This window comes from Haliotis rufescens, unplaced genomic scaffold, assembly GCF_023055435.1.
Source record: "Haliotis rufescens isolate VD_foot unplaced genomic scaffold, xgHalRufe1.0.p SCAF_14, whole genome shotgun sequence".
Taxonomy (NCBI): Eukaryota; Metazoa; Mollusca; class Gastropoda; order Lepetellida; family Haliotidae; genus Haliotis; species Haliotis rufescens.
In genome coordinates, this window is record NW_025963824.1 from 35,707,534 (window position 1) to 35,734,273 (window position 26,740).

The window sequence follows — 26,740 nt, forward strand, 5'->3', positions numbered from 1 at the left end:
TCTAACCAGTATCCATACGCGGTTACTATTTTCAGACTAAAGAAACCAATCGAACGTGTCATAACGAATATCATTCGCCTTAGCTGAAACTAAAGTGTTTTCCACCTGGTAGTTATTTACTGATGCTTTTATTGTCCGTTACTGTACCATATATACATGTTACTATGATATATTACGTTGTGGGTTGGTTTGATAGCATAGTGTTCTCTTGTCAAGCTGAAGACCGGGGTTCGAATCCCCACATTGGTTTAAACTATTCAGGTAGTACACACAAGCGGTGTAAAATTCTACTCACTCACTTAATCTTATCTGTATAAAACAGTTCGTTATCCAAAACAGTTCATTATCCCAAAATGGGAAGCCGGTTTGTCAAGTAACCCATAATATTACTAAAACGACTTAGCCACTGAGTAACCTGAACCACTGATTTTGAAAAAGGTGACAAGCATTACCTGGAAATGTTTCGCCATACCTGCACGAGTCACAGTGATCATATGCTGAACAAAGCAACAGTTATCAGACCTTATCGGCCGTGAGAAGCAACACGTGACAACTACCAGCTTGCAACAATCTACATTTACTTACTGTTACAGTATTAAATGCAAGTCTGATGGTCAGTGTACTAGCACAACTTAACATGTGTACACGTGGCACAACTCTATCTTAAGTTGTAATTAAAACATGTGTAACTGCAAATCTATTTTTATGATGAAATAAATGGATTCTTATAATTTGTGCAACAGACGACACATTCGTGTCACCCGAAATCAAAGAGCTGGATTTCTGAAAACCGTGATATAACATAAAATTTTACGCTAACCTGTGTGGCGTATTTTTTTCATTTTTTGTCCATTTGAAATGTTTGCTATTAATATTAACCGATGCTTATATTGCCCGTTACTGTACCAGGTATATATCTTACTATGATGTATAAGGTCGCTGGGTGGTTTGATAGCATAGTGTTCTCTTGTCAAACTGAAGACCGGGGTTCGAATCCACACATTCGTTTAACATATTCAGGTAGTACACACCAGCAGCGTAAAACTCTACTCATTCACTTAAGATGTGTATTCCATCTTATCTCAGGTGTACTCCAGCATATACTTACATTCAACAATACAAAGTCTTTGACAGTTCGTTATCCAATACAGTTCATTACCCCCAAAATGTGAAGCCTTTCTTTACATTGTACACTAATCAGTAATATTACTGAAACGGCTTAATCACTAATATAAGTAACCTAAACCCCTGATTTTGAAAAATCTCACAACCATTACCTGGAAATGGTTCGCCATACCTGCCACGAGACAGTCGCAGATCATCTGATGTAAATAGGAACAGGTGTCACACTTTATCAGTTGGTTGCACTCTGGCGAGTGAGCGAGTATAATTTTACGCCGCTTTTAGCAATATTCCAGCAATATCACGGCGGGGGACACCAGAAATGGGATTCACACATTGTACCCACGTCGGGAATCGAACCCGGGTCTTCGGCGTGACGAGCGAACGCTTCAACCACTAGGCTACCCGACCGCCCAGCACTCAATGGAAAAACAACTTTTTAAATCAGTCTGGGACTATTGTGTCTAGGGTCATCTTGTCTTTAGTTGTTGTGTCTTGGTTATGTTTGTTTGGGGCTATTGTGGCTGGAGTCATCTTGTCTTTGGTTGTTGTGTCTTGGTTACGTTTGTTTGGGGCTATTGTGGCTAGGGTCAGCTTGTCTTTGGTTGTTGTGTCTTTGGTAAGTTTGCATGGGTTTATTGTGTTTGGGGTCATCTTGTCTTTGGGCTGTTGTGTCTTGGTTTAGTTTGTTAGGGGCTATTGTGGCTGTTGTGTTTTGGTTAAACTCGTTTCAGGTTGTTGTGGCTAGGGCCATCTTGTCTTTGGTTGTTGTGTCTAGGTCAAGTTTGATTCGCGCTAGTGTGTTGTGGCTTGGGCATCTTGTCTTTGGTTGTTGTGTCTTGGTTAAGTTTGTTTGGAGCTATCGTGGCTTGGGTCATCTTGTTACTCATCAGATCTTGACTCATCAGATCTTTACTCATCAGTTTTTTACTCATCAGATCTTTTCTCATCAGATCTTCACTCATCAGATCTTTACTCATCAGATCTTCACTCATCAGGTCTTTACTCATCAGATCTTTACTCATCAGATCTTCACTCATCAGATCTTTACTCATCAGATTTTTACTCATCAGGTCTTTACTCATCAGATCTTTATTCATCAGATCTTTACTCATCAGACCTTTACTCATCAGATCTTTACTCATCAGATCTTTACTCAATAGATCTTTACTCAATAGAACCTCACTCATAAGATCTTTTCTCATAAGATATTTACTCATCAGATCTTCACTCATCAGGTCTTCACTCATCAGATCTTTACTCATCAGATCTTTACTCATCAGATCTTCACTCATCAGGTCTTCACTCATCAGATCTTCACTCATCAGATCTTTACTCATAAGATCTTTACTCATCAGATCTTCACTCATCAGGTCTTCACTCATCAGATCTTCACTCATCAGATCTTAACTCATCAGATCTTTACTCATCAGAACCTCACTCATCAGATCTTTACTCATCAGATTTTTACTCATCAGATCTTTACTCATCAGATCTTTACTCATCAGATCTTTACCCATCAGATCTTTACCCATCAGATATTTACCCATCAGATCTTTACTCATCAGATCTTTAATCATCAGGTCTTTACTCATCAGATCTTTACTCATCAGATCTTCACTCATCAGGTCTTTACTCATCAGATCTTCACTCATCAGATCTCTACTCATCAGATCTTTACTCATCAGATCTTCACTCATCAGGCTTTTACTCATCAGATCTTTACTCATCAGATCTTCACTCATCAGGTCTTCACTCATCAGATCTTCACTCATCAGGTCTTTACTCATCAGATCTTCACTCATCAGGTCTTCACTCATCAGATCTTCACTCATCAGATCTTTACTCATCAGATCCTTTACTCATCAGGTCTTCACTCATCAGATCTTCACTCATCAGATCTTTACTCATCAGATCTTCACTCATCAGATCTTCACTCATCAGATCTTCACTCATCGGATCTTTACTCATCAGATCTTTACTCATCAGATCTTTACTCATCAGATCTTCACTCATCAGGTCTTTAATCATCAGACCATGCTCCGAAACCTAAAATGTAATGTACATGTCATACCCAAACAAGGCCATTGAATTCACTGTCGCAGTGGTCCTCCTCGCGTGTCTCCTGGAACAATCTTTCTACAAGAACGACAACATTATAGTATCAGTGATATGCTGGGTTGGCAAAAGTTCTATTCACTATTGGGTATTGAACGACCACATATACCACATATATGTCATCGAGACCACAAAAAACAGTCGAGACTGAGTGAATGAGTACATGAGACAGGGTGTGTGTTTGTTTGTTTGTTTATAACGCCGCACTGAGCAAAATTACAGCTACTTGACGACGGACTGTAAATATTCGAGTCCGGACTAGACAATCCATCAACGCAATTGGGATACGATGACATGTATCAGCCAAGTCAGTGAGACTGACCCTCCGATCCCGTTAGTCGCCTTTTAAGACAAGCATAGTCGCCTATTATGGTAAGAATGCGTTGCTGAAGACCTATCCTACCCCGGATCTTCACGGGTCTGAGTCAAGGTGACCGTGGTGAGTACAGTAACACGATGAAATCTAAAACATCATGGTCGAGGCAGCTCGGGAGATCAGTTGTCTCAGGCAGTGGTGTTCAAGCAGAGTTGGGTCCCTGAAGCATGTTTTATTCCGATGATCGTGGAATTGTATCCCAGATTCGCCCTGATTATGACTCTTGGTTTGTCTACACTATACCCGTGCTCCTGGGTTTCTCGGTAAACGTCCGGGACTTTCCTTTTGTCAGGTGAGTGCCAGACAGGGTAACAACAAGTACCATCTTTAAACGTCTTTTGGTATGACGCGGCCTGGGATCGAACCCCGGACCTTCCGTTCAACGGACGGACGCTCTACCGGAGACGGTCTGTGGTGATATGAAAGGGAGTTAACGTTTCGTTACAAGTTATTGCACTTGCACATAAAAGTGTGCGCGGCTGCTTATAAGAGTCCGGGCTAAAGCCGGTTTTCTCATGCTGGACCATTGAGGAACCATGCCGCAGTTTAACATGGAAACCCCACAGAGGTAACATGCCTCCGAGCCGCACACTCCTTTCTTTAATACCTTAATGTCAAGCGCCAACGTCTTTTGGTATGACGCGGCCGGTGACGGAACCAACGACCTTCGGCTCTCTGGGCAGATGCCTTATCCATTGAACTTGAAGACGGTACTGCTATTGTTTTAGAATCTTCACAGCAAATGAACATATGCACATACCTTACAAATGACCACACGGCACACAAAATTAAATCGTTGTGATACAAAACTTTATTGCGCTATTTATATTATAAAAAAATACATTCAGGGATAAATCATATATACAAAACCTAGTACAGTCCTATTGGTTATTGAACTATTTATGTACAGGTAAATATCACAGAGTATACTGATAGACGTCTCTCTTTCTCACGAACATACAGGTATAACACATATTGGAAACTACCTAAGGCACATTCTTTCTACTAGAGCGTATAACATTGAGGTCAGTTGCCAGGAATATATCTTCTGAAGCGTTGCCTTACAGTAACAGTAACGTGATGTACTAAAACACTTTGAATGTACACTTTGCTACACAAGAGAGAAAACACATAAACTGCCGGTCACAATAAAATATCAACTCTAAAAATGGAATGGACCCAAAACTTTAAAACGGTATCAAACCTTACTGGGCTGACAGTCGCCAAAACACATATTCCCGAGGCAAGAGAGTTAACTGACTTTAAAAGTCCAGTTTCCACCTTGGCCGAACTAGGCTGAAATTCCTGGGCTCGAGCGTAGCGCCACCAGTGGCTATTACCAGTTATGTCCTTTCTATGCCTCTCCTACTGACCAATCAGATTCAACCCCTCGTATCACTTGCATTTGTTTCAAACAAAACGGTGGCGCAGTCAAGACGATCTGATCGATAATCAAGATCTATATTGTGATAAAACGAGTCTTACATCGCGAAGTGCATCAAATCACGGGAGCACCTTGATTAAAAACATGAATAGATTTAGAAAATATCTGTTGACAACGAGTTAGGGGTGAAAATGCTTTGCAAATGTTGAAGTCGAGCGAAATCTGCATGACACTTTACGAACCGGATTTCGATTTCGGTGCACGATTTTGATTAGACTATGCATAGACTCGTTAGTCCAGCCAACATGTAACTCTATAATACCAGCCTAGTTCGGCAAGGGTGGAAACTGGACTTTTATAGTCAGTTAACTCACTTGCCTCGGGAAGATGCCAAAACACTGCAAGCTTAATATCCCAACGCACACGTATGATACCGTTTCAACATCGAATAACTATTTCTGTTCTTTATTGTTTCATATTTGAACCATTACCCATGGGGTTTACTTTCTTTTGTCCGGCAGTGTATGTAGCACACAATGCTGACGACATGACATATCAGTGTCTCATTCAGAACACATGTTATGTTTATGACGATGGGATGGTTAGCATATTGTATGAGATTACATATATTTAAAATATGTGAAAATATTACTTGTTTTATTTAACCTGTGCTCGACTTTCGTTATTTGAAAATACATGTGTTGTAGAAGAAGCAAATAGTGGGTAATAACACTAATGATATACACTTGCCTCTGTAATGTTTAACAGTTGACACTCGCGATGACGTTTACAGTGTGAAATACGGTACCAGTGATATGTCATATGTGCATAAAAACGACAAAATAAAATACCTTAATCACAGGAAATGTCCGTTGTACGATTCCTACCATATCATTATAATTTCTGAAGAATCAGAATCAAATACCACATCATTCCATTCTTCAGTCTTAAATAGAGCCGTTGATGCGTTTCCAACACAGTTTAACGCAATGTCATTTTCTTAAAATAGAAACTACAGTAAACAACGGTTATAACGAACACGCTTATAACGAACTGACGGATATAACGAACTACTTTTTGGGTCCCGATAATTAGCTGTATTATGCTGTATATATGCTTATAACGAACTACGGTTATAACGAACTAAACTTAGTAGTCCCTTTGAGTTCGTTATAACCGTACTTTACTGTATATGATCGTCATCTGTTCCATCTCGGGTCCACCCGAATCTCTTTATCTCGCACAATCGTATGTTAGAATACAACCTTCTACTGCACTGGACTGTTAAATACCATGGTAGTCATACAACCATGCTTAGGTAATCAAAAAGTATATAATTATGTACAATCTTAAGGTTGCTTAAGAAGTTAGAAGTATAGAAAGTCTACGTTTGTTGCGATATAAAAAGCGAAAAGCTAGGTACGAAAAATGCTGCATTTCCATTTTGAACAAACTATAACAACATATCAATCAAGAGCTGTAACGAATTAATCTTAAAAAAGTAGTATATGGTGCAAAAGTACATCCCCCGAATGATGAACGCGCTATACCCAAATATATATGAATCCGAGCATTTCACAAACGAAAGGACAACATAATTTATTCTCATGGGGTTGGGACAATCCTGTGAAGAATTATATTTTCCGAGTTCGCGACTTTATTACAAAAACACAGGATGAAATGGAAAGCGACATACACATATATTTACATAACACAAATACATCCCGTACAAGACAATAGTATTAAAATAGTTTGATTGGAGTTTCCCACCTGATGTCGTCACAGTGACGGGCACTAGCAGGTAATGCACATGGTGATGACACGTACGGATTGACAGTCATGGTAAACTACCCGCGTAATAAGAACCAAGTAGCACAAAGACGTCCTTGAGGCTTAATCATTATGAAACCTTTATATATCGCACTTATCCAGATACTAGTATCTGCTCAAATGCGGTTTATCTGTTCCCCTAGCAGTAGGTCGGCATGCATCCCAGCTGTCATTCTCAACTCCCTTGGGTATACAACCCAACCCGCCTTATTAAATGGATCATCTGCATGCTATTCTCTCTGGACATTACTAAAAATGGAAATATGCATTGTAGATCCTGATCAACGGGGTTTTGTTAATGATTACATATTGCTGATATGGCACTTGCATTGCTGACATCTGACGGAGGTATACCCACATGGCTTTGGTGCTTCTCATTGTTTCATAAAACAGATTTCGTTTACGTATTAGTAAGGCTTGTATATTGTGTAAATGCTACACCAGCAAGTATCACATGACGGACGAAGAACAATTCTTCTTCAATACAAAACTTTTTTTTCTCAAACAATCCTTGGAATTGGAATTCTGTAGACAATTTGCATTTGGAAACTGCATCTTACGAAGACAGTTGCTTGAAGCGGCTGTAAAATCTAGAACCCCGAAGACGGAGACCTGGAACAAGAGATTCACAAATGAAAACATCACTTCATCCTTGACAGATTCAGGCTATGTATCGCTGTGGAGGTAAGATGGGATGCGGAGATGGGGAGACAGAGTGTGGCAGTATCAGCGAAGGGCAAAGAGGCACACTCCGTTCCATCCTTGTAGCCGTACAACAAGCATGGGCTACTGAGGACCTATTCTAATCTGGAATCACAACGTTTGTGTTGTAATTATTTTATTGCAAGATCATTGAAGTATAACTGCCATGTAACTTGCTTCACACACATGTACTCTTTATCTCGCAAACGCTCCCACGTGCATCTCGCAAACCAAATACTGCCTGAATTTACATCTCGCTACCCGACTACAGCCTGAATGTGCATCTCGCTACCCAACTACAGCCTGAATGTGCATCTCGCTACCCAACTTCAGCCTGAATGTGCATCTCGCTACCCGACTACAGCCTCAATGTGCATCTCGCTACCCGACCACAGCCTGAATGTGCATCTCGCTACCCAACCACAGCCTGAATGTGCATCTCGCTACCCAACTACAGCCTGAATGTAATCTCGCTACCAAACTACAGCCTGTATGTGCATCTAGCTACCCAACCACAGCCTGAATGTGCATGTCGCTACCCAACCACAGCCTGAATAAGATCTCGCTACCCAACTACAGCCTGAATGTGCATCTCGCTACCCAACTACAGCCTGAATGTGATCTCGCTACCCAACTACAGCCTGAATGTGCATCTCGCTACCCAACCACAGCCTGAATGTGCATCTCGCTACCCAACCACAGCCTGAATGTGCATCTCGCTACCCAACCACAGCCTGAATGTGATCTCGCTACCCAACTACAGCCTGTATGTGCATCTAGCTACCCGACCACAGCCTGAATGCGCATCTCGCTACCCAACCACAGCCTGAATGTGTATCTCTCTACCCGACCACAGCCTGACTGTGTATCTCTCTACCCAACCACAGCCTGAATGTGTATCTCTCTACCTGACCACAGCCTGAATGTGTATCTCTCTACCTGACCACAGCCTGAATGCGTATCTCTCTACCCGACCACAGCCTGACTGTGTATCTCTCTACCTGACCACAGCCTGAATGTGCATCTCGCTACCCAACCACAGCCTGAATGTGTATCTCTCTACCCGACCACAGCCTGACTGTGTATCTCTCTACCCGACCACAGCCTGAATGTGTATCTCTCTACCCGACCACAGCCTGAATGTGCATCTCTCTACCTGACCACAGCCTGAATGTGCATCTCTCTACCCGACCACAGCCTGAATGTGTATCTCTCTACCCGACCACAGCCTGAATGTGCATCTCTCTACCTGACCACAGCCTGACTGTGTATCTCTCTACCCGACCACAGCCTGAATGTGGACCTCTCTACCCGACCACAGCCTGAATGTGTATCTCTCTACCCGACCACAGCCTGAATGTCCAATCACAGTGAAAGAGGACACTACCCGACTACAATCACAGTGGAAGAGGACACTACCCGACTACAGCCTGAATGTACAATCACAGTGAAAGAGGACACTACCCGACTACAATCACAGTGAAAGAGGACACTACCCGACTACAATCACAGTGGAAGAGGACACTACCCGACTACAATCACAGTGAAAGAGGACACTACCCGACTACAATCACAGTGAAAGAGGACACTACCCGACTACAATCACAGTGAAAGAGGACACTACCCGACTACAATCACAGTGAAAGAGGACACTACCCGACTACAATCACAGTGAAAGAGGACACTACCCGACTACAATCACAGTGAAAGAGGACACTACCCGACTACAATCACAGTGAAAGAGGACACTACCCGACTACAATCACAGTGAAAGAGGACACTACCCGACTACAATCACAGTGGAAGAGGACACTACCCGACTACAATCACAGTGAAAGAGGACACTACCCGACTACAATCACAGTGAAAGAGGACACTACCCGACTACAATCACAGTGAAAGAGGTCACTACCCGACTACAATCACAGTGAAAGAGGACACTACCCGACTACAGTCACAGTGAAAGAGGTCACTACCCGACTACAATCACAGTGAAAGAGGACACTACCTTGTATCCCAAAGGAATGGATCCCGGCCTTGGGAGTATGCGTTCCTGGAAATTGAAAGAGATATCAGAATATTATACTCAGAATGTAGATATATATGATCGTAAAGGGCAAATATACTAAAACAATTACATAGAAGCGGTTTTGGTTTGTTTGTTGTTTTACGCCGCACTCAGCAATAGTCCCCCTATATGACGGCGGTCTGTAAATAATCGAGTCGGGACCAGACAATCCAGTGATTGATATCATGAGCATTGAGCCACGCAACTGGGATTGATGACATGCATCAACGAAGTCAGCGAGCCTGACCACACGATCCCGTTAGTCGCCTCTTACGACAAGCATAGTGGGTTAGTGAAAAACGTGTATCGGCCATCATAGCCCCTATGAGTAACCTGAAAGAAGACTCGCGTGTGAATGTAGAAATTGGTAACTTCTACCAATACAGTAAGCAGGCATCCTCCTAAACACCCTCGCGGATGCACATTGCTGTGATGGCGAGATCGACCGGTCAAACATAGACCATGCTGACAATGGCTACGAGGTGTATTTTCAGCGGAACTACCGATCACGTTCAGAGTGTAAAAAGGGTGTGACAACAGGTGTTGATGAAGCAAGATATTACGAATGGATGCTGGGCCCAGATGCTTGCTGCCAATTCCACTCGAGGTTCAAACGGTGCAATTAATTACTTAAAAAGGTAATTTGCGTGTGTAGGCGAGTATAATTTGATGCCAACAATATCCTAATATACCACAAGAAAATCTTCCTGACTCTCACCTGTTGAAATCCGAAAACGACTTCCTATCATATCTGTCAGTCCACTCCCCTCGGAACCTGGCGATGTAAGCAGAGTGATGCACATTCTTAATGTTACAAATGTTACATTTGGGATAACACTTTCTTAGTAAAGTACAGATTCTAGTCCAATCCGGGATTCGAACCCACACTGTCAGAGTGGACACCTAATCGCCACCACACAAAGTCAGCGATCTAACCCACTCAGCCGACGAGGCTTCCACAATAATGAAAGTCCGACAACTGGTAGTCTAGATCACGTACTTTGTGTACCCCTCTGACACTTGTAAATTCACACGGCTCCCATGGCCGAAAGCTATGAACACACAATGCCATTATATATCACAACATAGCCCCACTGCACCGTACTCACCCTTCGTTATCGTAGCCAGATCGAACTGGTTGGCGAAGGCCCGACTGGTTCCGTTCGGCCATATAGTCCTCGTAGGTATCCGAACTTGCCCGAGCGATGCGGGGCCCGGCGTAGCTGGTGTAGGGCTTGGGTCGGAAGTCCGCAGTCCGGGTCTGCAGTTCGTAGGCGTTAGGGTGGTTGGTTCTGGGGAATGACTCTGGTATGTTGGAGCGAGGGAGGGAGGCGTTGTAGTGGCGATGGGAGGACCTGGCTCCACGGTCTATGGAACCTTCTCGGATGCCCCGTGAACCGCTTGGGAACGGTGAGTACATACTGCAAGAATAGTGATGGTATATGTTTACAGGGCCAACATACGTTATGAAGGTTGGCTAGGATATTTTTGTTTCTCTTGTTGCTGTTACTGTTGTTTTTACACCGCGCACCAATTCATTAATGGTTCCCCTTTTTGGACTCAGCCCTAGTGTAAATGCCATTGAGCTAAGCGAGACAGGATGTATAATATATAAATTATACAATAGCCCGGCTTTATCTTTTTGCATTTGGAAATCCCCGATTATATTCATTTTCGAAATACAGAAATTAGATATGCTTGTCTGCATGCTTTGCTCACTGGTACTGAGACGTGTCCTCTAATCTTCAACCCGAGAGGTATCGTATCGGAGTACAAGGGCTCATTGTAATGAGATTGACCAACATTCTAGAGCTGTTCGATCTGTGTCTATATACCTGTATGGTCTGTAGTTGTCCATCTCTCCTGTAGTCAAACTGTACTCGGAGGCCGGCCTGTAGGAAGCAACAAGAAGTATAGAGGTCGTTTGATTCAACTTTCATTACATTGTTTAAAAGGCGACTAAAAGGCGACTAACGGGATTGGGTGGTCAGACTTGGTTGATGCATGTCATCGTATCCCATTTGCGTGGATAAATGCTCATGATGTCAATCACTGGATTGTCTGTTCCAGACTCGATTATGTACAGACCGCCGTCATATAGCTGGAATATTGCTGGGCGCGGCGTAAAACAAAAAACAGACAAAGAAATATTTTACCAGCAGGCACATGCTTATGACAGTCATATTTCTTGTGACTATGGACAGAAGTGATGACGTTCCTATTCACCTTTTGTGCACATGCTTGTCCCTGCGTCTCTTGTACCAGCAGGCGCACAGCATGACGATGACCATGATGATGACGAGGATGCAGATGGCGGCGACCACGCCGATGACGATAAGCTCCTGCTGAGTCAGTGTGGATGTGTTGCTGGCCGTGGTCGAGGTCACTGGAGCAGGCAACAAATATATATGTCAGTTCACATGTGTGTCAGTGTGACAGATTGCCATGTGTATGTAAGTATAGAAACATCAATGTGATCGAGCTTGCGATCATTGAAAGGTGATTGTAAAGATGTGTCAAATAGATACTAAGGTAAATCTATAGATTGGTTTAGACTGAAACTGTCAGTCTAGACAAGAATCGAGTCGATGTGAAGGTAGAGATGAGTATTTCACGTTTTGTTCACTAGGATGGGACGTAGCGAGGATATTCGTGAAGGATTATGCAGTCAAATTCATTGACGTTTCCCAGTATATATAAAACGCTGCCTTCAAGATTGAAGGGTCCAAATGATCAGAAGAACGTTTTTGTATGTATTCGCGCAAGGGAATTCCCAGGAGTTTCCCAGGAATGTGGAAATTGTCCGTCAATGTTTACGTCATTTCAAGAATACAGTCTCGTGAAAAACATATGAACGTCAAATTGTGTCGTTCATACGCTTATGGACGTCAGTTTCGCGGTCATGTGACCGACCCCTCGTCCAATGGAAAGCCGTGTATCGTGTAATGTCAAATTAAAAACAATAGTGTACTGTTAGGGACGAATAGGTGTTTCGTTACTTACATTGACACTTGGGGATGGCATTGTTCCACGTGCCGTCGGCCTGACAGGTGAGTTCCGAGGCTCCGACCAAGCTCCTACCATCATGGCAGGTAATTGTAACCTTCGTATTCACAGTCCGGTCGGTGGTCGATAACCTCACCTCGTTGATGTTGTCTATAGTTACGATGGTCGAGGGGACAGTCGACTCCGAAATCTTTGGACAAGCTGAAATGAACATAAAATATAATTACAAAATGACAAATAAGTGGTTAAAATTATGGACATAAATCATAAAACATGTGCCTTTTGGCTTTCATTTGCAAAACACTGCCCAACCAAGTAGGACATTCATCACGAACATCACATCAGAGGGGTCAATCAAGTGGTCAAGTAACGTGTCTATAAACCAGGCAGCTCTCTGGGGTATTATAATAAAAATGAACCTCCTGTAGATATAAGCGGTCTGATGTTGTATAATACCATCAGATACTGCAATCGTGTAGCAACAAGAGCTTGGTGGTAGTGAGTTTGGTTTACCGCCACATTGACATGATGTGTTTGTTTGTTTCGTTGTTTACCGTCGCACTCAACACTTGTCCAGCTATACGACAGGGCGTGTGAATAATCTAAGCTTGACCGGAAATCCAGTGACTGATACCAGAGCATCGATCTACACTAATGGGATGATCCAAGACTCCCAATCTGACCACTGGTTTCCAATGAGACGCCTGTTACGACAAGCCCAGAATGTTGGGACCTTTAATCTTCTTCGGAATCGCCACGGTTTGATATATTTGGGACTTAACAACAGAAAATGAAAAGGGCACTGGGATATTTAGTGCTTGAAGCTGGACCATTGACAGAAAATCGACAGATCATCCACACAGCTACTGTCAAAATACCCATAACTGGAGAACAAGCACAGACATGGTTCAACAGCGTAAAATACGAAACAGCAGCAAGAAAAACGTATGTTTATCCACACATACCACGCTTGATAACTAAACAGAGCGATGCCTCGTATTACAAACATAGTCTGGTAATAATATACACGTGGCCACTTTGTAATAGTTGCTCTCTTAACGACGTCAAGCTTTCACAAATCTATTGACCGACGACAACGACATTTGTGTCAGTTCCAGAGGCGACCAGAGCTCTCAACACCGACCATGTAAACCCTGATTATGAAACCACGGCCATGTCATTCACAACAACCAGAATGTAAATACAGGTCATGTCAGTAAATTTCGTTAACTCTTTGTCTACGGAAGATGATACCATAGGTCGAGGGGATGATGTCAGAAAAATGACTGCACTGGTAAGTAACTGGCACAGTTAAGGTGTTTGGAATTATATTATAATGCAACAATGTGTATGAACTCGCGTTTACATGATTGTGTGTGTGTGTGTGTGTGTGTGTGTGTGTGTGTGTGTGTGTGTGTGTGTGTGTGTGTGTGTGTGTGTGTGTGTGCCTATTTGTGGTCGTGACACATTCATAAGCACTACTGCTGCTACCTCTACCACTACTACTACTGCTGCTACCTCTACCACTGCTACTACTGCTGCTACCTCTACCACTACTACTACTGCTGCTACCTCTACCACTACTACTGCTACCTCTACCACTGCTACTACTGCTACTACTTCTACCACTGCTGCTACTGTTACTGTTACTACTATTGATGCTACTGCTACTACTACTACGGCTACTACTTCTACAACTGCTGCTGCTGTCACTGTTACTACTATAGATGCTACTGCTACTGTTATTACTTCTACTAAGTCTTCTACTAAGACTGCCACTACTACTACTACTAATGCTACTACTGTTTCTGCTACTACAACTATTACTGCTACTACTGCTACCACTACTACTACTGATGGTGCTACGACTAATACTGCATTACGTGCATCGTGTTGTATCGTATACGTTACGCTGCATGATGATGCAGGTATTAACGCGCCTACTACTACAGCTGTTGCTACTACAGCTGCTGCTACTACTACAGCTGCTACTACTACTACTACTGCTACTACCTAATTACGTGTATTGTATCGTACATTTTGTTGCATTGTAAATGCAGGTAGAGGCGCGTCTCTAAATACGTTTCGCCGCCTATATGTCAGCTGCTGTGAAGCCCAGGGAATTGGATGTTCATGAAATATGGCTGAGTCACAAGAGAACAAGATCGATTGCTCTTTCAGTGCATCCAGTGAAAACAGAGAAGGGCAATGCCTATGCTGTTATTCCTGTAGGGACCTTTCCTACTGAATATGACATTCTTCTACTCCTACGCTGTTTGCGTTGTATACAGACACCTGCCTTTCCTTATAATTAAATCAAAACCCGAGCAAGGGAATCTATGGATTAGTTTGTTTGTTTGTTCTTGTTTTGTTGGTTTCAGGTCATAGTCACCAATATGGAAACTATGCCAGGTCATCATTTAAGCAATCAAGTCTGGACCTGGCAAACCAGTGGTCGAATCTTTAAGTAATGACGCCTTGGGTGTAGGTTGTCACGCAACCCACAGAGCCACTGTACATAGCCTCATCGTTCAATTTAATCGCCTCCAAAGACAAGCAATACAGTGCGTGTGCTAGCCTATTTTTGTTTTAGAAAAGACATATTTTAACTGGGTTAAACTCCAGTAGTTTTAGTCCTTTTCATGGCAATACTATTTTAGGTAATCCAGTATTCACTTATTCAGATCTGTAATCGATAATACATGTGCTTGTACCGTTGAAACATTACCGCGCCGAGATACCTTCATACCATGTAAACACTGTCATGTTCTGTGTAACGGTGAACGTATGCAGTGCGTGATACCGCCCTGGGCCCACTTGCACAAAGCCATCTTAGCACTAAGACTATTGTAAGCCTATGTTAAAGTATGGGAGTTACGATCGTCTTAGCACTAAGATCGCTTTGTGCAAGTGGGCCCTGGACTGCATTTGGCTTCTGAATCAATGACACCAAACAGATGATGTTAGTACACTATTCTATGTTCTGAGGGTTTGCGAGGCTAAAACAGTCATCACTTTTGTGTTCTCTAAAACAAACTTCAAGGCATCTGCAGATATTACAGTGACTTGAAAGGTGATACTATCGCTCCATTATGACATCAACACGCGATTGTTAATATATCTCTAATGTGTCCATAGACGGCATTGTGTGTAACGTTTATGCTTATATTTGAAGAAATCTACTGACCCTCAGTGGCCAGGTAATATTGACAATGGCCTGATCATAAATGACAATTATCATCTAAGAAGACAGGCAGAAACTAGCTTGCACTATATCAAAGCAGTCGATAATTGAGCACGGTCAAAAGTCATTACCACTTAAGGATGTCTGTGTGATGCTATCAACTGATACAATCAGGTGACGGTGCTCGTGGTACACTTAGGAACACCCAAATGTCCAGAGGTTGCTTCAGGCAATATCCATCAGTTAATTCTGTCTCAAAATGTCGGAAGGGTAAATTGTGATAAATTACCGGATCTCCTTGATCTAAAAATATCTTCGTGGCCTCAAATAAGTTACCTTTGCCTGGCCAAGTTTATTGCAACGAGGGGACTAATTCCTTAATCCACATAACAGTATTAACGTTTGAACAAGTTCAACTTTATGTGTTTTTGTATTGCTGTCGGCACAATAAACTACAGTTATAACGAACTCAAAGGGACCACAAATTCTAGTTCGTTATACAGTAAACCACGGTTATAACGAACTCGAGAGGACCGCTAATTTTATTTCGTAATAACCGTAGTTCGTTATAAGCATATACACGACATTTATACAACAAATGGTCGGGACTGAAAAATAAGTTCGTTATATCAGTCAGTTCGTTATATGCGTGTTCGTTATAACCGTAGTTTACTGTAACCGTAATTCGTTATAAGCATATATACAGCATATGGCAGGGACCTAAAAAACAGTTCGTTATATCCGCCAGTTCGTTATAAGTGTGTTCGTTATAACCGTAGTTTACTTCCCGCCGTGATATTGCTGGAATATTGCTGAAAGCAGTGTAAAACCATACTCAATCCATCAACCGTAGTTTACTGTACTATAACATAACGTAAAAGTATTAATGCCGGACGACTGTACAATAACCGTTATGACATTGATGATGTGTCAAGGCCAGCTGTATGGTGAACTTGACCTTCTGAAGGACACGATACATCCCCTCTGTCCTCAACCCGGGATCCCCATGGGGTCCCCATCAAAGAGTGTCCTCATATGTTTATCATGTGTGTTATTGCAATGACAAAGCAGGGGGCGTAAGGCTAGACACAGTGCGCTACTGTGGTGAATATTTATGTCAGCTAGTTTTGACAGAAACATCATTGTCTTTTAAAGAAAATATATGGAAATTGCCGTTACTGGCTATGAACTTCATTCCTTACATATTTCAGATCCACATTACTCTTTTCACAGGAACCGCCGTCATATAGCTGGAATATTGCTGAGTGCGGTGTTAACAACATACCAACCAACCAACTTTTCACAAGAAGCATGGAAATATGAATATCAGTAGTAGTCTTGATTTTTAATGTGTTACAGAACCTAAATTTCAGAGCTAACAAAGAGTTCAATAAACATTAAAAGTCAACGCCAGAAATAACCAGTTTTGATTATCCGCTGAAACAGATTCCATTGGTCGTAAAAGGAAAAATAGCCGTGATATTATTTGAATGGATCCCAGAAAATCAGTGATGTCACCAGGTGTTCGGGAACAGAGATTCACGTCCGAAGTAAATGATACACATTTTGTATGAATCACTATCAACAAGTGATGAGATAGGTGTGGGAATGTGAGATGAGGGAAAAGTGGAAGCAAGTCCTGTCCTACCGGTAGCACCCCTCACTTACACCATGTACATAACAAACTTAATGTTTCTTGCCGTAAGAAAGTACACTATTCTTCAAAATAGACTCAGGGGGCACGGGTGGCCCAGTCGTCCAAGGTGCCGCGATTCGCTGTGCAGAGTTACGTCCCTTGGGCACGCCAGAAACCTATGATTGTGGGTTCGAATCCCGGTTCGCCCCGATCATGTTTCTAGGTTTGTCAGCACCATGCCGTGCTCGTCGGTTTCACCGAAGCGGTAAACGTCTGAGATCTGCATCACTCCGGGCTTTCCACCCACATTAAGCTGACACGCCGCGATATAACTTGAATACTGTTAAAAGCGGCTTTAAACCCAACTCACTCGCTCAAAATAGACTCAAATCCAAACCTGAAGGCTTAAATTTGTTTGTTTGTTGTTTAACGTCGCACTCAGCAATATTCCAGCTATGACGTCGGTCTGTAAATAATCTGGGCCACACAATCCAGTGATTGAAATCATGAGCATCGATCCACGCAACTGAGATACGACATGCATCAACCAAGTCAGCGAGCCTGACCACCCGATCCCGTTAGTCGCCTCTTACGACAAACATAGTCGCCTTTTACGGCAAGCATGGGTTGCTGAAGACCTATTCTACCCTGGAATCCTCACGGGTCTTACGGCTTAAGAAACAAATCAATTAATGTCACTATTATCGTAACGTTGTTGTCCCAGTAACACGAAGATATCGATAAAACGTGGCTGTGTTAGTAACTCAGTGCAGCTGCAGACACGATTTAGCACTGGACACACCACCTGACTTGCGTGATGATTGTATCTGATCGCGTATTGAATTATGTATATTAATAATTTTTTGATTACACAAAGGACCCAAAGAAGGAATACGAAGAAACGATGCAACGATCGGCAAACACGTTGTGGAAGACGTGACGACACGATGTCATTGAGGGTCGACATGCTGTAGCGTCAGTTTGGGTTAGCGCAGCTTTGAACATTATTTCAGGGCGTGTCAGACTGCTGTGGAAGAAAGGCGCGATTGATGCAAGTCTTTGACGTTTACCACATTGGTGAAACCCACGAGCACGGGTATGGTGCTGACGAATCTAGAAACATAATCATACTAATTATACCATCGATACTATCTATCTCTGTTCCTTTCATCAATTGTGTTTGATACTATTCGCAAAACATATGTTAGTGTACTCCGCGTGCACAATAAATTCCCCATGACGACAACATAGATTCACATCCTCCTTGAATGTCCTTTCTCTAGGTGTGCACATCGTTCCCAATATGAAGTCATCAAACGACATAACGATTATTTTCAACATAAAATAATATGTACCTATCCATCTGTAACCTCAAGCGAAGCCATATAAACCTGTAGACTATATACGTCTTTGTCTTAAGAAAATGATTGAAGCATACGTACATTGTATGTACAAGCTTTTGTTTTGAACACTTATGTCAACTGTTTTTACCATGACGGCCTGTGCAAGTGACACAAAAATAAACATTCTCTCTCTCTCACCATTCCCTCCCAGTGCATCCCTCTGTTTGTCTCTTAACTACTGTCTGTTTGTCTGCCTGCCTCTCTCTCTCTCTCTCTCTCTCTCTCTCTCTCTCTCTCTCTCTCTCTCTCTCTCTCTCTCTCTCTCTCTCTCTCCCTCCCCGGGCATCTCTCTGTTTGTCTCTTAACTTATGTCTGATTGTCTGCCTGCCCCCCTCTCTCTGTGTGTCTCTCTGTGTCTCTCTCTCTCTGTGTGTCTCTCTGTGTCTCTCTGTGTCTCTGTCTGTCTGTCTGTCTCTCTCTCTCTATGTATCTCTGTGTCTCTCTCTCTCTGTGTCTCTCTGTGTCTCTGTCTGTCTGTCTCTCTCTCTCTGTCTCTCTGTGTGTCTCTCTCTCTGTGTCTCTCTGTGTCTCTGTCTGTCTGTCTGTCTGTCTGTCTCTCTCTCTCTCTCTCTCTCTCTCTCTCTCTCTCTCTCTCTCTCTCGGTATAAGGATATATACCGAAACGTCGCCTTTATAGTTAGTTAAGAAGTTGTGTCTACTTTAATATCATGAGTTTTAGAGACCTTTCAGTCACAGACCTCTCTTCATTACATAAACACCTTCCACAATCTCTGACTAGCCCAGTATGTAACGGTATTGTTGGTGTAGTATAACCCTGAAACAGGACCCTTGACAGTTCATACATTCTCACCGACACTTTGATGTGGCCTTAACGCACATAGAATTCTTTTGGACCAAAGAGTCCGGGGCAATGAAGGGCAGTCTGTCTTTACTGTATTACACATATATGGCGACTGTGGATGAGCGGGACCGAATACAAAGCAGGAATGTGTGTGTGTCAGCGGCCATAACAGACAGGTTATGGCAGTGTAGACTGTGTTAATCAACCCGTAGCGGAGCCTGCGACTAAAGAAGTGTCTATCCACGCTTTGTGGAACGATACTACATTGTGTAACCATTCTGCCGTTGGTTCAAATGCATCAATCTTGTGTTTTTTAATGTGTCCGGGGCTCTTTCTGTACGCGATGGTATGTTTGGTGTGGTTGGGCAATACACAATAACATCCTGCTTCAAAAGATTTGGCTGTGGCCTACACTTTATACTATTTGGTCAACGTTCCATACATAGTTTATTGAGACTGTCGTGTCACAGAAAGGATTTGCAGCGGTGTTTCCATCTCCTTACTTCAAATTAGGATATGCTATATTGTTAGGCATATGCTAAGAGGATTTTGAAATCGACGATATGTTCACCCCACTGCTGATTTCAAATACGTGTACCAGGATTGGTCAAAAGGTATTAAGTCTAACAAACAAAACCAAAAATTGTGAAAGTGTTTTAAATTTTATTTTTCAACATAAGCTCAATGTTTTTTATACAGGCGATCGGTCGACACTTGGTTACAGTAGGGGAGCTGTAATTGACGGAATTTAGAAGCGTGTTTCAGTTATACCACGGCGTGCAAGATTATGCGGATGGGAAGTCCAAAGTGGCGCATGTCTCAACATTGCTGAAACCCACGAGCACGGTTATGGTGCTAGAACCTAGCCATGGTAAGCGCTATCCAATTGCAAGTGAACTGCCACAAGACACGCTCATGAAATATTAACGCCTTCTTACAAAATACTACTTAATAGCCATGGGACACTTGTTCCAATGATCTGATCAATACCTGTGATTTTTTTCTTCACAATATCAATCAGTTCTGGCTTGTAGAAAATGGATTGCACAATTGAGTGGAAACATTGGGGGACACAGTTATACTGACATCAGAGGTGCGGAATAATGAACCCCGCGTAGGCCACGTATTAGTGAATGAATGTTGTTTAACACCAATTTAATATTTATTGTAAATAATCGTGTCGGATCATGCAAATCAGAGACGCATCAGAAACAATGATTGAGTGAGTGAGTGAGTATGGTTTTACGCCGCTTTATTCCAGCAATATTCCAGCAATGTCACGGCGGGGGACACCAGAAATGGGCTTCACACATTGTACCCATGTCGGGAATCGAACCCGGGTCTTCGGCGTGACGAGCGAACGCTTTAACCACCAGGCTACCCGACCGCCCCGCATCAGAAACAACCATCGCCACCGAACCCGTAGTCAACAGGTACCCGAGGCTGTGACCCGATCACCTGACGACGTATTAGTGTAGATGAGTGCTATTCTGAACGGAATTCCCTCGGGCATGTCTGTTAGTCTATATATAGAGCTACTGAATCGTCTCAATTAATTCTACACTGTCGTCTTCAATCGGCCTATTTTTCTCTCTTTGATTCCCATCTGGGCTTTTGCTATTTTCATGATCGATTTAGAGTTTGATAATTTATACACAGGTCGGACATTTAGATGCACGCGAAACAGTTGTCAATCCTCTCTGTCCCTGTTATACCCATTAAAATGCCTATTATATGTAGACGTTACATCCGTCCAACTAGAACTCGTATATAGACAGACTTAGATCCTGCGTTACATTACTAAACTTGGTAAAAATACAATCAAACCTTTCAAATTCTAATTTCTCAGTTGCACATTTTCTTAAAGGCAACACAATAACATCCTGAGATATCAGCAACCATGTAAGTCATCAAGACGATGACACGTAATACAAGAACCTGTTTTCTGTCAACGTGAAAAGCGATATTTCACAGGGGCGAGCTTTGGTGGTTTTGGAGTCTCCATTTAAGAGTAGAGGGGGTTTGAAAAGGTGGATGGGCGGGGGGGGGGGGGGGGGGGGGGGGGGGGGGAATTGGCTTTTCGTACGGCTGATCAAACAAAAAATCCTACTAAGCGAGTTTTACAAACCGTGTGTTCATTACACGGTTTTTTATATGCTTTCATTATATCCCATCACTGGCTGACAAAAGGAGACATTTGTTATCATGTGATCATTGTGATACAGACACGTGACGCGATTACACATACATAGAGACTTGCAGGGACATCACCTTCGTCACTTATGAGTCACAGTCCTTGGCATGCCTACCTTAAACTCTTCGGAAAGCCTCAGCTAAACTTGAATGTTTTTACCCTGAATTAACTACTTTTGAGCAAGAGTGAGTGAGTGAGTGAGTATGGTTTTACGCCGCTTTATTCCAGCAATATTCCAGCAATATCACGGCGGAGGACACCAGAAATGGGCTTCACACATTGTACCCATGTCGGGAATCGAACCCGGGTCTTCGGCGTGACGAGCGAACGCTTTAACCACTAGGCTACCCGACCGCCCCCTTTTGAGCAAGAGTCGATTGTCGCTCTTTGAAATCATCCCTGAACAGAACATGCTCGATGTATCTCATATAAAGTGAGTGAGTTAGTGTGGTTTTACGCCGCTTTTAGCAATATTCCAGCAATATGACGGCGGGGGACACCAGAAATGGGCTTCACACATTGTACCCATGTCGGGAATCGACTCACATAAAGAGACAAAACCCTTTCCATATCCAATGGAAATCTATGCATAAAGAGCCAATAGTAGGCTTCCCACTATATCACGAGCATGTGTTTATGAATCACTATCAAATGGGTCGACACCAGGTGTTCGCGAAAAGCTGAGCGTATCCTGCCCCACCGGTGGCACCCGTCACAAACACATGCAAAGGCAAGTAAATTGTTCACCTGAAGAAAAACACGGGAACATATAGTACAAGTCAAAAGACGAATTTTCATCGGACGTCATTTTTTATCACTGATGCGTCAAAGTTGAAAATAAAAGTTTTTGAAAGATTTACTGAGGCCTTGAGTGTTGTATCAATCATACGAAACTATGCACAACCTCGGGTCACGATGACACGCAATCGTCACCGAGTACAATAACCAGACCGATTACAGAGACCTATTCAAATCCATGGGGGGGGGGGGGGGGGGGGATTCTGTTGTGTGTTCGTCAGGGTTACATAAGTCTGCATCGGTTGTCATCCGGAACTATTTTCCCCGACTGTAGACTGAATCAACAAAACCCCCTCCTTTCCTTCATGTCTCACTGAGCTCGCTCAAACCATCACGCTCGTACACGGGAGATTGACTTACAATTAAGGTAACCCGTTGATAAAACATAAAAGGCATATATTAGTGAAGCATGTTCTTCGTTATGCCTTGCCTGTTTACTATACGCACGCATTCACATGCACACATATAACACACACACACGCAAATACAGATATACACGCTCACACACGCACATACAGGCGCGGCATACACACACGCACATATTCATACACACGAAGATACATAGAGATTATCACGCGAGTGTGTTTGGGGATGGTAAATATCCTGCATCAGGAATAAACATTGTATTTAGCGGGCCTTGGCGAGCTAAATACATAGTGTTTATTCCTAATACAGGATATTTACCATCCCCAAACACACAAGCGTGATAACCTCTTTATCATATAATGTCATTCTTTAATTCTGTGCCTCAAAATCGCTTTCCCTCTCTCAAAAACAATACCGAAACATTGCGAGTTTTCCTGGAATGCGCGCATTAATATTTATTACGTCACAGGGTAAGTGATGTGTCAGTCTGACAGTGACAGTAGCCAATATAGTTCCAACGGAAATTTCCTTCTTATACAGTGGCGAAGCAACAATTGTTTTTAATTGCCTTTTGCGGCAATCCGTCGGTCTGTCTGCTAGAGTAACTGCCCTTTGTCAAAGGAAAGCTACTCTAATCCTAGTCTATGAGACGTCACGGCCACGGTCGGACGTTGATGACAGTCGGTCTGTCCTGTCATAACGTTAAGAAGTGTAGTCAGATGTACACACAGCGACAAAACGAAACAAGGTAACAATTAAAACATATTTCGGCCAAATCCAACTTTTTTAATTTGTGGAGAAAGGTTCAAGCCGCAGAGGTCTACAAGCACAGATATGGCTACTGATCCCGCTTGGCTGTGTCGAAATTTATATCTCCAAAGTTGCCAAAACTTATAAATTGCCTTAGCTACGTCACAGTTAGACACTGATTTTCAGTATGTTAGACTGTTCTTTTGATAATGAAAGCAATTATCCCTGTAGTTTAACCAGATTCCCGATGGTTAGTTTTGACTCGATCGCCGAATGACGAGGGCAACGCCATGTTTGTTTATAAACAGTGAAAGCAGTCCCTACTTGACCTTTGATATTTGCATCTCTATCCGCATATGACCCCAACGGATATCGTTTTTATCCGTTGGCTTTATCCTGCCGAGAAACCTACCCATTATATATGATAAATACACATACACACACACGCACACGCACACAGGCACACGTGTTTCGTACCTTGTTTCGCCTTGTTTTAGCCCCTTAATGCCCAGCGTCAGACAGAGTAACAACAAGTACCATTTTTTAACGTCTTTTGGTAGACGCGGCCGAGGATCGAACCCCTGCGCTCTCAGGGCAGACGCTCTACCACTCGACCACGGAGGGGGTCTAATTGAATTGAGGAATGATGTATGCGTTTGTGAACTGAACACCTGAACTTCAATATCATCATTCGGAATCACTACAAAGAAACGATGACCTGTGAAGTTTGTTTGCGAAACACTGGCTGTTAATTGTGGGGATTGTAGCTACATCTACACATGAAAACAATTTTTTATACACAAATAGGGTGTGGCATTATACATATTTCGTGTTCAGGAACTCCTTTAAAAGGTTTTCTTTAGAATATTTACTTTTAATGCTCTCAGACGAACACGCCAGCATGATGTATGTTTGCAATGGGCGTGTATCCATCTGTACATATAATTGCGTTTGTGACGCCCTATGGTTATTGAAATGGTTATATGTACAGACTGCAGTCAAGGTGGCGTTTTGTTACACTGCAATATATCGTGATGCTCTGTTGACTGAAAAGTGCAGGCACATCCGTGAGGTTATGATGCAATAGATATAATATTTACTCATTAAAACAAATCTTAACAACTTCTTTTTATGAATTCTAAACAAGCTTTATGTGGCTACATGAAACCAGTGCGTGAGTGAGTGAATGTGGTTTTCCACCGCTTTTAACAATATTCCAGCAATATTACGGCTGGGGATACCATAAATGGGCTTCATCCATGGTAACCATGTGGGGAATCGAACCCGGGTTTTCGGCGTGATGAGCGAACGCTTTAACCGCTAGGCTACCCCAACGCCCCATGATACTAATGCCTGTTACAGGATACACTTTTAGGTTGTTAATGGGGAGAATGATTGAGGTTAACAGCTACTCAAGTCGGATTACCAAAATAACAAATTGAAACCGTTCAATGACAATAATTGTGTCCGATGCAATTCCGTATTTTGACCTATACCATATGTTTCTTTTTTTTACGTGGACAATTGACTTGCCTTTGCATGAGTTTGTGACGGGTGCCACCAGTTGGGCAGGGTGCGTTCACCTTTTTCCGAATACTTGGTGTAAACGACTTGTGAGATTTGTGATCCCCGTGGAAAGGGTTGTGGCATTTTATGACTCACTATAAAATAGTGATGATACCGGGTCTCTGTTTTAGCACAGATGTCCAGTGATCATGGAGATGGCTTTGTTGCTTTTATTGAAAGAAACACAAGAATAGTACAACACATATCTTAAGTGCTATTTGGAAGCTGTAGTATTTGTAGGCTTTTGAGACAAAGAAAGAATTATAAAGAAAGAAAGACAACAAGAAACGACATTGACCCTTGTCCACCTGACTAAATGCAGATAATGTGATCAGTGCCTGGACAATTAATAAAGTGAAGGTGACGTGATGGGGAAAGGGGGTTAGCGTTCACATTGATACTCCATTGATACTATATCCTTAATGCCAATCGCCAAGCAGTACCTTTCAACCTGGGGATAACTGGAATGAAGTTATTATTATAAATTATTATAGGTAATTATTCAAAGTGAGATGGTTTTATGTCAGTGTGGTCCCTTTTAGCAATGACGCAGGTGTGCTACGTTTACCAGTTTGGTAAAACTTGCATACTTCATGGTGCTGCAACAATAAAAAATCATGGCGAGTCTGGGATTCAAACCAAAGACCCGGGCAAATGGCGCATAACTGATATAAATTTACATTCAATCCATTGTGTTTGGAGTTTTATATCTATCGACACTTTAGATCATTTTTAGAATGTCTTGCTGGGTTAAGGTGTACCATTACCGCGTGACTTGACGCAGAATGCCAAGGCTGAACAATCAATATGTATTGCTTTTAGTTGTATGTGATTCATTACCAGATCGATTTACAATTCAAGACCTCTAAACTGCCGGGCAATAGACTATATTCACTTCATAATTGGACTTCACCAAACAATTACAAACATTCTCAAAATTCTGCTGCGTATGATATCGTATCAAATATCACAGTCGAGTAACCGTTTCTTATTCATTTCATTTCTAACGATGATCAAACTTGGTGTTAACTTTTGGCCACCTAGCGGTGTACATGTTCCCATTCCTGAAACGATTTTGAAAGAATATAAAATGCTTTATGTTTTAAATTCCAATTGTTGACTTAAGCATGCGTTTCAGATGCAGTATTACAATATCGCATCCATAGACACGGAGAAGCGCCGCCTGGAACGTAACCGGACAAAAGTAGTATTTTATTTATCACACAAATAACTTATATATTATAAGAAACTCTATGGAGAAAGCTACATATATGAGGATATAACACATTTACTTCTTTTAAGTGAACAAATAAAAACATTCCCTATTATGTTACTCATGAGTAAGACACAAATGAGATTATCTCCAATATTTTCAAATGGCACAAAGTCATTGAGTTAAAGCACAAATGGAATCCAGAGGCCGCCATTGGACATT

The 26,740-nt window shown here is 42.3% G+C and overlaps 2 protein-coding genes across 4 annotated transcripts in view; both read right to left on the minus strand.

The window, feature by feature from the left end:
* Positions 1-1,337, minus strand: part of LOC124118888 (fibrinogen-like protein A) — a 23,313-nt gene extending 21,976 nt beyond the window's left edge. The window contains exon 1 of one of the 3 annotated variants that reach the window (XM_048395364.1): positions 1,278-1,335. In XM_048395364.1, coding sequence (XP_048251321.1) covers positions 1,278-1,322 — 45 coding nt within the window. In that variant the 5' untranslated portion in view covers positions 1,323-1,335. Of the gene's footprint in view, positions 1-452; positions 530-1,277 lie in introns of those variants that run through there. The other 2 variants (XM_048395363.1, XM_046481182.2) reach the window with 2 other exon arrangements.
* A 6,001-nt stretch (positions 1,338-7,338) lies between these two features.
* The window catches only part of LOC124118890, a 35,299-nt gene continuing 15,897 nt past the window's right edge, over positions 7,339-26,740 (minus strand). The window contains exons 2-8 of the mRNA XM_046481188.2: positions 12,604-12,807; positions 11,827-11,986; positions 11,436-11,492; positions 10,710-11,021; positions 10,319-10,375; positions 9,541-9,585; positions 7,339-7,442 (exon numbers count right to left, since the gene is read on the minus strand). Coding sequence (XP_046337144.2) covers positions 7,421-7,442; positions 9,541-9,585; positions 10,319-10,375; positions 10,710-11,021; positions 11,436-11,492; positions 11,827-11,986; positions 12,604-12,807 — 857 coding nt within the window. The 3' untranslated portion in view covers positions 7,339-7,420. The remainder of the gene's footprint in view (positions 7,443-9,540; positions 9,586-10,318; positions 10,376-10,709; positions 11,022-11,435; positions 11,493-11,826; positions 11,987-12,603; positions 12,808-26,740) is intronic.